The 12,730-nt window shown below is 43.5% G+C and overlaps 1 protein-coding gene across 1 annotated transcript; it reads left to right on the top strand.

The window, feature by feature from the left end:
* Positions 1–4,601: 4,601 nt before the first annotated feature.
* On the top strand, positions 4,602–10,188 carry LOC148040116 (uncharacterized). Its single transcript, XM_087696797.1, has 2 exons — positions 4,602–5,057; positions 5,566–10,188. The coding sequence occupies exon 2, from the start codon at positions 5,675–5,677 to the stop codon at positions 9,644–9,646; it is 3,972 nt and encodes a 1,323-aa protein (XP_087552923.1). The 5' UTR covers positions 4,602–5,057; positions 5,566–5,674; the 3' UTR covers positions 9,647–10,188.
* The last annotated feature ends 2,542 nt before the right edge of the window (positions 10,189–12,730 follow it).

Here is a 12,730-nt window from a genome sequence, read left to right as displayed (position 1 = left end):
GTCCTCTCTCTCCTTTCTATTTAAAGTATGGTCCATATAGCATGCAGCATGATTATTATGTAAGGGGCCCACTCTACTTGCTTGACTTCAAGGAATTTTAACAAGCACTATGTAGTGTGCTTGTAGCCCACAAAAGCAAGATAGATGCCTTCTATTACTCATGTGCATAATGAAAACACATTAGGGTATTTAGTCTGTTACAAGAAAACTCCACTTTATGAATTCCAAACATGTTTACCAAATTCCAAGTTCTATTTTAGATAATCCTCCCTTATAGAATTAGTCCACTTTCCATCCTTATTAAATCCTTCACTTAATTTGTGCAAACTACTTGCCTTATATGCAATAGTCCAACCATTATCCCTATTGGAATGCAAGTAAAAATTCTAGAGGAACCCATCCTTTTGTATTGAGATTGGGTTTGAACCCTAGCCTCACATGAAAGTTTTCAAGAAATGTATTCAAGTTGATTGTGGCAACCTTCAAGCTAAGTGTCCATATAGTGAGAACAATGTGACATGATTGACCTTTGAAGAAGGCGAGGTGCTTCTCATCATCATCTCATTCTAACGTGGTATTAGAGCCCAATTGTCAACTTGGGTGTTAGAACTTGAAGCAAAAATGCACATTTTAGGGAAGGACTTGGAATGCAATCTACATGTTTGGAGAAAACCATCTCCTAGAAGTACAATTGGATTTGACTTTGAGTTAAGAAAAAGGGGTAAGTTGGAGTCCCTTTATCATCTTAAGGTTTTTGGGGTTGAATGGTGAGTCAATAAGAAACATTTAGTTAAGTGCATGAAGACATGACAAAGGGAGATAAGTGACCTCTAGTGAAGGAGAGGTCCTCATTACCATCACCATTTAGGAACCCCCTCGTCTATTGTATTAAAAAAGTAGGCAACATTTCCATCATCTCACATGCATTTCAGGCTAGAAAATCTCCCACTATTAAACTCCATTACGAATGTGAATGGCTCGACTCTCCATACAAGGCCCTTAGCTTGAACCTTACATGAGACTTTTCATTTCATGAGAGGTCTCCAAACTTTGCATTGCCAACATTTGGGGAAGCATAATTGTTTGAATATTCTTCCCCCCATTTGGTTGTCTTAAACTAGGTAGAAAGGTCATATGAGTGGTTTTCATTACATTGCAATGCAAAAGTGCAATTGGGACCCTTTTTGTCATATATTTACAAGCTATTTGACCTCGACAAGTGAGAAGGGCCTTTGAAGTATCTCAATCTCCTATTAAGTTTAATACCACACAAACCAGTAGCCCAAGAAATCTATCTACTCTATTTTTGTGCTTGTTGCCTTCAATAGTTGTGTCTTTGCCAATACTCAAGAGCTTTTGGGATGCTGAATAAACTCTTCCTACTAAGAAACATCTCAATCATGTTGAATCAATAGTATATTCATAGCACAACGGTATGTTGAATGGATCATGACCATATTTTAACCACCTTATTCATAGCAAATTTGCAACACCCCCAAGAGTTTCATACTTCATATTCCCACTTTTCAAGCTTCTTTCACCACTCTCACATGTGCTACGACTACCAAAACCTCATTTTCATACAACACACAATTTTGAGAGAAAATCCAAATAAGGCATTTATACACAAGCATGACTCTATGAAAACCCATGAAAGCAAGGAAGAGTATGCGATATGTTCCTTTTAAAAACAGTTATTGTGTTGATTAGGGTATGATCCACTTGGTAGCACATGTGAGTAGCAGCCACTTTTGGCTACTAGTTGGCTAGTACACTTCACCTTAAGCTTTTATAAATATAGCCTTGGACTCCTCTACTAACGCATTTGACCTCTCATATTCTTCCATCTACTATTTGCAATCACTTTAAACACTTCATCATCTTCTATTTCATCTCCCTTAGTTATAATTCTCTATTATACCCCTTAGAATTAACGAGAACAAATCAGGGGGATCTTTCCCAGCTCAAGAATATGCCTAGACCACACGTGTAAGGGCTATTATATTAGCTTTTTTTAATATTTTTCTCATATCAATCTTTTGTTTCCTGCATTCTTTTATTCATTCTTCTTCTCCATGTTCTTTGCTTGCTTTTGTACTATGTCTCCACACTATAAGGAGTCTTCTTCCATAGTCAACATTCAAGTTACAGAAATGGAAGCTATAACAATGTGTAGGTTCTTCAACTTCCAACCCTTATGAAGAGATTGAAAAGTTCCCTTCTTATGGATGAGGGTCTAATCTTCATCAAGGACAGAGACTCTTTGTAATCCACTTAGCAACAAGTGAGGTGACCAACTCCACCAAAGTATAGACAATCCAAACAACTTTGGGGATTTGGTACTCCTAACGTTGTCCTTACATAGTTTCTATATAGAGTCTCGAGTTCCTTTTGATTTAGCACTATGAGGGCTCCAACAAGAAAGATAATAAACATTGTATCTAGAATAATGATGTGTTTGGGATGAAATCCCTAACAACTAGATTGTGCTTGAAACCCTTCCATTCATTGATCTCCTTTCCAACACTGACCATAGGCCATTGCCGTCTTTGATTTTGAGTGACCATGAAGCCCATAAGAATACCAAAAAGTTAAAAATATTCCCATCGATAATCCTAGTCAAGCAACAAATTGGTGGTCCAGTCAAGCTCATGGGATCCTGAAGTGTATTGTCAATGAAAAGGGTGGGACCTTGATTGCTAAAAAAAGGTTTGAGTTCCATGTTGCTAATGTGAGGTGAAAGCTTAGAACCTTAGAGTCTTGGAGGAAGGAGGAACGTAGAGGGACATTGAAGACTTGGAAGAAAAGGCTCAAGAAGACTTGGAGGGTCACCCCCTCATACAAAATCAACCTACTACTCCGGAGAATAGTCTCCGGAAAGCTCCCAAGTAGATAGAATCTCCAAGTTCACCCATCCCCTTGTGTGTTTTTTGTAGAAGACGCTAAGAAAGCCCCAAACATGTGTTTTGGGTCTGTTTTGAAGCCCAAGCTCTTTGGAGGGAGATTAGAGTAGGAATGGAAAAAAGTCATGTCCGCTATAAGGTAAGTTGGAAGCAAATACTATAGGGAGATAGAGGCAACCTCAATGACGTATCTAAGAGAACCAGCGGGGTGGGTAGAGGGGTCACTCCTTCTTAGCTTATGGTCTCTCATGAATAATATAGCCTTTGTTTGCACTAGCTAGATGAGCACTACACCATCTACCTTAGCTCAAAGCATTTTTGCTTATTGCCATGTAATGTTCAATAAGTTAGCTAGGAAAAATGTAGAGTTTAAGCCCACACTCGACCTCTTTAAGCTGCTTATGTAGCTAGTTCTTACTTGTTTCAGGGCAACGTAAATAGTTATATCTATTATCTCAATACAATTTGCGCATATGAAAAAAATCATATTATTATTATTTTTCACTTTTGGTGTGTAAAGGTATTGTGCCCATGTTTGCATCTAGTTTCAAAAAGTGCCTGCCCACACTTTGGGTGGGGGTTGGGTGTGTAACGTACATGAGGCCCCACCACTACCAAAGGCCCTTGCTTACCATAAACATATTTTATCTCATGGTTGGGAGATGTTTTCCTCGGTGTTTGAGCACCTTGAATCCCCCTTGTCAGTAAAGAAGAAGGGTAGAATTTGCTTTGGGTGGTGGCTAGTGTGTAAAGACTAGTGCCACAAGCCTATCCATCGTTTTCGACATTAAGAAGTTATTTGCTGTGTTGAAAGGGTAGGAGACAATAGGGTTGCATGAGACTCAAATGTGTGCACCCATAAAAATGCACGCATTTGGGTGCACACAATGGTGTATAAAACACACCCGGTAATTAGCCATGAGAGCATTGCATTAGCTGTGTTAGACGCGAATAGATGGGAGATTGCATTAGCTTTGAAAGGAAGATAGAAAAGATTTTATTATTATTGGTAATAATACTTTGGAAGACTTACGGGAAGATTGATTTACACATAGTTTTTTGTTCTTTGGGGGTGGGGGCCCGGGGGGGTGGGGGGACAATTTCCAATCTCCGAGGAGAGAGCAGCATCAAATCCAAGAGAAAATTTTGGACTGATGTTACAGAGTCCAGACCACGGTCTACAGACTGGTACACTATATTTGAAAACACAGAGAGAGAGAGAGAGAGAGAGAGAGAGAGAGTGTGTGTGTGTGTGTGTGTGGGGGGGGGGGGGCGGGGGGGTGGTGTGGTAGAGCCCTCCATCAAATCGGTTTCAATTTGTGTGGTGATTCCTTCGTGCTCTGGCGCTGCTGCTGCTGCTCTCTGCTCGATGTTGCGTGCATCACAGTATGTGTAACAAATTATATATAATAATAATAATAACAACAGCAAAATGAGTAGTACTAAATATTATAATCCAGGAAAGTATGTGCGAGGTTGGCGCCCTCCCTTAGGCCTTTATTTTCATAATATGGATTAGACCTACGCATGCTCGAATTTCAATCTAGTGCGAAGGTAAAGGGCCCCACAAAACCCCAACCAACCAACGCAAAATGGATCGATTTAAGGAAAAAACAATGGTTGCGGACTCGAGAATCGAGAGAGAGAGAGAGAGACAGTCTCTCACGAAGCTTCAAGCCACTCAATTCTCAAGTACATTTCTGCGACTTAAGAACTTTGCGTGCTTCTTCGTATACACGTTTTTATTCATCACCATCCATCGATATTTTTATTCATATTCATGACCATCCATCGATATTTTTATTCATCGCCATCCATCGATATCACACTTTGAAAAGGGCCTTGCCTGGCTTCAAAATATTTAGCAGGCCGCCAAGCCTGATTCTCAGATCATCCTCTCTCTCTCTCTCTCTCTCTCTCTCTCTCTGTCTCTCATATACACACACATGCTCTCGGTGACACACTCCCCACACACAGAGAGCAAGCCTCAAGGGGGGTCTCACACTCTCTCATACACACACACTCTCTGTGACACACTCCCACCACACACAGAGCAAGCCTCAAGGGTTCTCACGGGCTCCCTCGCCAGGCAAGCAAGACAAGCAAGCCTTTGCCAATTTTGTTTTGGGATGTGGCTGCTTCCTAAGAAAAAACGTAAGTCCTCTCTCTGTCTCTCTCTCCCTCTCTCTCTCTCTCTGTGCACCCCTCTTTGGGGCGTTTCTTGTGTGCATGCGTGTGAATATTGTGAAGTGGTTGAGACTCGAGGCAATGCGGTTTCTTCTCCTTCCCTTATTAAAACCGGACGAATTCCACTGTGGTGACTGTGGTGTTAAATCTCCTCTGTGAGCATGACGTGAGCCTTCGAATGGTTAGGTGTAACTTGAAATGCATGAAAGTTGGAGAGAGAGAGAGAGAGAGAGAGAGAGAGAGAGAGAGAGAGAGAGAGAGAGAGAGAGAGGCGTGGCGCGGGTCTGGTATTTTTCTTCCCCTTTAGGAAGCCTCGCTGGTCTTCTACATGCACAGTAGACTCGCACATAGCTGGAGATTGAATTTGCAAAGGCTTCCAAAATGTGTGCCATTCGGTAGATTTCATTCTTTAATCTTTGCTATTTTCGGTGTTTGACGCCTGAGTCGGCCTCGGTTTTTTAATGTACACATGCAGATAACGTAAGCTAAGGAGCCCACTCGGCTCTTGACAGGGTGATGACTAGCTCCATTCGAGCTTAATTAGCGATTGTTCTGAGGAATGGAAAGCTGAGTACCACGAGAACATGGCTAATTCAATGAAGTCTTGCATCTTCCGAGCTCTGTCTGTGCTGCTGCTTCTTCTAGTTCTCAGCTTTGAGCAGCCATTGCTGGCTTCTGCTGTCAGTGTCCCAGAATCCAGCGTCAGTGGGATGGCTGCCCTCCTGGCCTTCAAGAAAGGGCTGCAGAGCTCTGCTTCTTTGGCTGACTGGGCATCCACAGACTCATCCCCCTGCAACTGGACAGGGGTTAGCTGCATTGCCGATGTGGTTACTGCAGTCTTGCTTCCTGATGCGAATTTGGAAGGCAACATCTCATCAGAACTCTGGTCCCTGAAGAACCTGCAGCATCTCGATCTCAGCTCCAACAGACTCTCTGGTGAAATTCCTCCTGATGTGAAAGGCCTTACTGGTCTGGAACAACTTGTTCTGCGCAACAATCTACTCTCAGGCAGCCTTCCAGTGGAATTGGGTTCTCTTGCCAAGCTTCAAATGCTTGACCTTGGCTTAAATCATATCACTGGCGTAATCCCTTCCACACTGGGAAGCCTAGCAACTTTGAGCTATCTGGCTCTCAATGGCAATGGTCTTTCAGGAAGCCTTCCATCTGAACTGGGTCGCCTCGACAAGCTGGTTTTCTTGGACCTCTCCATCAACCATTTGTCAGGGACCTTGCCTCCTGAGCTTGGAAAGCTTTCAAGCCTGGAATACCTTGACCTCAACAACAATGGATTGTCGGGCCCTGTTCCTCCAGAGATAGGGAAGTTAACAAGCTTGACAGATTTATATCTCGGACAAAACAACTTCAATGGCAGCCTCCCATTGGAAATATGGGGCATGGCTAACCTAACTAACCTTTACATGGCATCTTGCCAAATATCAGGACAGCTCCCTGAGGAGATTGGGCAACTCACCTCATTGGTCAAACTGGACTTTACGCGCAATACTCTCACTGGGCCTATACCTGCATCCATAGGGAAACTTCAAGACCTGGTTTCACTCATTATCCCTAATAATTTTCTCAATGATAGTATTCCAGGGGCACTGGGCAACTGCAAGAAGTTGAGAATTGTTGAGCTTGCATACAATCGTCTCAGTGGAAGTCTTCCTGATGGATTGGCCAACTTGCAGTTCATTACCACCCTGTCCTTAGATGGCAATATGCTGTCAGGTCCTCTACCCTCTTGGCTGGGCACCTGGCCAGCTGTGAACTCGCTCTTACTGTCCACAAATGAATTTACAGGACAGATTCCCAAGGAGCTGGGTAATTGCTCTGCATTGGTCACTCTAAGCCTAAATGGGAATCATTTATCAGGCCCTTTGCCTGCAGAGCTTTGTAATGCACCCCTCTTGTCTCAACTGTATTTGAACAAGAACCTTTTCACAGGCAGCATAGATGATGGCACCTTCCAGAATTGCACAGCTCTGACTGATATTGAGCTGAATGGAAATCAGCTGACTGGTAGGATTCCAGGGTATTTTGCAAAGTTGGAAACGCTAGTGGTGCTCAGCTTGGATAATAACAACTTCTCGGGGCCATTACCAGACGAGATTTGGAGCTCTAAATCCCTAATGGAGATCTCAGCAAGGAGTAATCTTCTCAATGGGACTCTGTCCCCACAGGTAGGGAACCTGCAGATTTTGCACCAGTTGTGTCTGGACAACAACCTTTTGGAAGGAGCACTACCATCTGCATTGGGCATGCTAGTTAATCTCACCACACTTACTCTCAATTCCAATAAGTTCTCTGGAGAGATACCTAGTGAATTGGGAAACTGCCCACAATTAGCTACTCTTGACCTCGGGAATAACCTCATCTCTGGAAGCATACCACCGGAGGTTGGCAGACTTCCCGGACTTGATTGCCTTGTTCTCTCTTACAACCAGCTATCTGGGTCTATTCCTGATCACATCTGCTCTACCTCCAAAAACTTCGACATGCCTGATTCCATGTTCACCCAACATTTTGGTAAATTAGATCTCTCTTTTAACAGACTCACAGGCAACATTCCTCCACAGATTGGCCGATGTTCAGTGCTGGTAAATCTCCTGCTTCAGGGTAACCAGCTGAGTGGAATCATTCCAGATGAACTGGCTGAGCTTTACAACTTGACAACACTGAATCTTTCCAGCAATAAGCTTACCGGGCCTATTCCTGCTAGTCTTGGCAAACTTCAAAGACTGCAAGGTCTCAACTTGGGTCAGAACAGACTAACAGGTGAGCTACCCTCTCAGTTGGGAGAAGTGGTGAGCTTGGTGAAGCTTAATGTCTCTCACAATGAACTCACAGGCCCCCTTCCGTCCTCCTTTGGGAACCTTACCGGCTTGACACACCTTGATGTGAGCTACAACAATCTGGGGGGTGTTATACCTGCAACTTATGCACAAATGGTTTCGATAGTTGGCCTTTTCTTGCACAACAACTACTTGACAGGTGGTATCTCTGCTTTTCTCACTGAAGGTATGGTGTGGCACCAAGTGCAAGCCCTCGACTTGAGCAGCAATTCTTTTCTGGGTCCTGTTCCCAGCAGCTTGGGGAATCTTTCCAGCTTGTCTTACCTTGATCTTCATAACAATAGCTTCTCAGGCTTCATCCCAGTGGAGCTGGGAAACCTTTCTGAGCTCTCCTACCTTGACCTGTCTGAGAACAGTCTCTCTGGAGGAATCCCACCCCAAGTTTGTGAGCTGGGGGGCCTGACTTTTCTCAACTTTTCTAACAATGAGCTGGTGGGAAATGTTCCTGGAGTGGGTGCTTGCAATCAGCCTCAGGCGTTGGATGCATTTGCTTTGAATCCTGGACTCTGTAGTGACAGTTCTATGCTACCGAGCTTAAGGCATTGTGGGAAAGGAGGTTTACATACCACTACCCTTCTCTTGAGTCCTGGTGCAGTGCTGGGTATCACAGCAGGGTTCTTGATTGCTTGTTTCTGTATCATTGTTGCATTCTTGAGGAGAAAGATGCAAAAACAAGAAAGCCATTCATCTAAGGAGCACCTGGAGAAGAGCAAATTAAGCCCTGTACCGTTCGATGCAAGCCCTTTCTTCTTCTCTGAGAAGGTGAGAGAGCCATTGAGCATCAATATAGCCATGTTTGAGAGACCGTTGCTTCGCCTAACACTTGCTGATCTGTTGAAAGCCACAAACAACTTCTGCAAGACGAACATAATTGGGGATGGGGGGTTTGGGACAGTGTATAAGGCTGCCTTACCGGATGGGAAGATTGTGGCTGTCAAGAAGCTGGGTCAGTCGAGAATGCAAGGGCAGAGGGAGTTTCTAGCAGAGATGGAGACACTGGGCAAAGTGAAGCACAGGAACCTGGTTCCTCTGCTTGGATATTGCTCTTTTGGTGAGGAGAAGCTGCTGGTTTATGAGTACATGGTGAATGGGAGCCTTGATCTTTGGCTGCGGAACAGGGCGGATGCGCTGGAGGTGCTAGATTGGTGTAAACGGTTCAAGATAGCGGAAGGATCTGCCAGGGGGTTGGCTTTCTTGCACCATGGCTTCATCCCTCACATCATTCATCGAGACATGAAGGCCAGCAACATCCTCCTGGATGATGATTTTGAGCCGAGAGTGGCTGATTTCGGCCTTGCCCGGCTGATCAGTGCATGCGAGACCCATGTGAGCACAGGGATTGCAGGCACATTTGGGTACATCCCTCCAGAGTATGGCCAGAGCTGGCGGTGCAGCACCAAAGGGGATGTGTACAGCTATGGTGTCATCCTCATGGAGCTTCTCACAGGGAGGGAACCCACAGGTGTGGAGTTTAAGGACGTGGAGGGAGGCAACCTGGTGGGCTGGGTGAAGCACATGGTCAAGCAGGGCCAAGCTGCTGAGGCTCTGGATGCCGTCATTTGTGCAGACGACGATGGGTCCTCTGATTGGAAAGGAAGCATGGTGAAGCTCCTGCAACTCGCCTGTGTGTGTACGGCCGAGGATCCTGCTAAAAGACCCACGATGCAGCAGGTTGTCAAGTCTCTCAAGGAATTGGAAGTGTAGACAAGTACCCCCTTGGTCCAGACTCAAATTCTCACGTCCTTTCAATTCCGGATCGCTGCTCTTGAACTTCAATCCCAGCATCTTAGTCCGAACTTTAAACTGTTTTGTTTGTACAATTTGGAGGCTTGCTCCCGGCCTCCTGAGTCATCTGCTTGCTTTGTTTTTCAAGGGATCTTTGTTCTTTTACTAGGCTCGTTAAAGCCCCCTTGCAGCCTCTCCCACTCTCTTCTGCATCACCTTGTATAATATAGCGTCAAACAGACAAACTATTAGACAGATTACATAGTAGTAATTGTAATTGTCACGCGCTGCCTCTTGTACCTTGGTGCCATGGACAGCACTCCCCTAAGCTCCTCTGACCGAAACGTTGCCATTACTCTGTCAAGAGAATCCTGTGAACGTCTCTCTTCCTGCCACAAGCCAGAAGACCAGGTTTGATGGAATCCAAAATGGCCATCTGAGCAACCGAATCCCGCCTACTTGTAATATTTCAACCCACTTTTTAAAAAAGCTTTGCAATCTCTGATATAGCATGTGCATGTGAGGACTGAAACGTTTTCCATTTCATGTAGATTTGTACTGGGGATTCCGCATCCCTGACGTGTGCTTGTGTTCACAGAATGTCACCCTTTAGCGTAATTTTCCCCTGATAACATTTCCCAAAAAACATGGTGACGCACATGGTCAAGGATGTGGAGGGAGGCAATCTGGTGGGCTGGGTCAAGCACATGCCATAAAAATAGCACAAGAAGACTGGCTATTTTTATGGCATTTGAAGCAATTTCCCTCAACATGGGTTTCCTTTTGCCCATTGGATGGCAAAAAAGTTTTTGGGGAGCATTGGTTTGCTCTATGCCATATGGGAATGGTCTGATGATTGATCAACACACAGTTTCTTGCCAACTAAATAAATCTTGAAATTGCATAAGTTGTCTAACGTATTTATTATGGCATACATCCGCAATTCTTTTTTACCGAAGATTGAATGCGTAATGCTTAACAAGGATAAGCTTTTATATCTTGAGGAATAGATACCTGTGAATGTGCTTCTCTCTTACATAGTGATCATTTACCTGCCCTTACAAGTTGAATAGCATCTTAATAAGCATAAATTTACACAAGGACAACTTAATAAAATAGGACCAAGAACTATGGGACCACCCTTCTGATTGGGGGGCTTTTATATCTTGAGAAATGGATACCCGTGAATGCGATTCTCTCTTACATAGTGATCATTCACCCGTCCTTACAAGTTGAATGGCATCTTAATAAGCATAATATGACACAAGGACAACTTAATAGAATAGTTGCATGTGTACCATAGGGATGTAAGCGCCCATGCTAAACATTTGCATGCATATACATGAACATTGATGCATTGAAACTAAAAATCCTAGCTACCTAAAACCCTAACTAAGAAACACAATAAACCCTTGTGCAAGGGATGTGGGCTAGCCCCTGTACAAGCCAATGGCCCAAGCTACGTTTAGCCAAGTTTACTTGTGACAGAGGTAACATGCATGCAAACATGTTTCCAAGGTGACGAGCCTTGGATCCATTATATAGTCAAAATATTTAAAGTGGTGGCTCCATGCCCTAATCCTTTTAATGAGGCCAGGCCCTAAAATTTGAATTCAATCTTCTTCTTTTACACTTTCTTTTACACACATTACCCAATGGTTTTTAGTCTACGAGAAATGTACAATTTGTGTGTAGTGCAAGGCTTGGTAAGTTGTGGAGGAAGAACATGCATTGTACCATTCAAACCATTCAAAAGAAAGTGTCCTATCTTTGTAGGGCTTGCAAAATTTGGCATGAAATTGTGAGGCCTTTCAATGAGTCTTTGTTGCGATCATGTCATGTTAAAATGATTGAGTCCCACATTGGTACCCTAAACGTTGCCAATTTTTACAGTTGTGTGGGCTTTTATATTATTGAGTTTTTGTCATCTTTTAATATGTATTATTATTATTATTATTATAAGACTTGCAACTTTTGGCACGTGCATGTGTGCGTGCATGCGCGCGCGCGCACACAGAGTATTCTCTTATTTTTTGTGTTAAGCATGTCTTAGGACATATAGCCGACCAAATCTAGGCACTTCTCCATGGGAAAATTCTAAGGCAGCTTAGGGAAATCATGAATGCAAGCTCTACCTAGCAACTTAAGGGCTGAAGGGGAAATAAAAAATGAATCCTACCTCTCTCTCTCTCTCTCTCTCTCTCTCTCTCTCTCTCTCTCTCTCTCAATGTGTTGGCAGTCCCTCCTCCCTCTCTCAGTGTACAAGCACTCCCCCCTATATGTATGTGTGCATATGTGTGGATCTCAATTGACAATCCTATTAATAAGCCTTGCAACAACAATTGATATCATTTGTCCATAGCGATTGCCACATGGCTTGATATATCGTGCCAAAGTTGTCGAGAGTCTAAAGCGAGGTAGCCTCAAGGAAGTCCTAATTTGTTGGCTGTAGTTTCACGAGGCATGGGGTGCACAAGTGGCATGTGTCACAAGCTAGAGAGGTACATGGCAAAAGGTAGGCATAACAGGTGGAGTGGGTGGTGGGAGGCTCTTATCATAGTCTCTCTCTCTCTCTCTCTCTCTCTCTCTCTCTCTCTCTCTCTCTCCATGTCTCTTTGTGCACCCAAATACACCCCAAAAAATCCTAGTATCATATTGAAAAACATTTAGATCTCTTGGCTTATTTATAAAGTATGTTTATACGTGTGAATCTATGTTCTTAAATACATAAATACTTATGCATAACACAAAAGCTATCATGGTTGGTTTCTTTGTGACTCAACCACTCATGAACCCTCTTCCCACATGAAGATGCATCAAGACATGAAGTGCCCTAATTGTTGTTATTGACACCAATGCTTCAAACCTCAACGTGGAGCATTTAGAGAAACAATGTGAAGCATTGGGAGAACATGGGTGCGAAATGCCAAGAGAATCTAGGTGTGGAGCACCTACTAGGTCTTATTGGCACAAAAGTATCTATCTACAAACAATATGGATCTTTATTGAAGTAACATAGATTAAAGCTAGGTGACAATGGTGCATGTAACACAAAGTATCTAT

The sequence above is a fragment of the Lygodium microphyllum genome, chromosome 2, assembly GCF_053477565.2.
Source record: "Lygodium microphyllum isolate KBCC chromosome 2, Lygodium_microphyllum_v1.1.10, whole genome shotgun sequence".
In the NCBI taxonomy this organism is placed as follows: domain Eukaryota; kingdom Viridiplantae; phylum Streptophyta; class Polypodiopsida; order Schizaeales; family Lygodiaceae; genus Lygodium; species Lygodium microphyllum.
The sequence above is the reverse complement of the archived record's forward strand: the minus strand, read 5'-3'. Positions and strand labels throughout refer to the sequence as shown.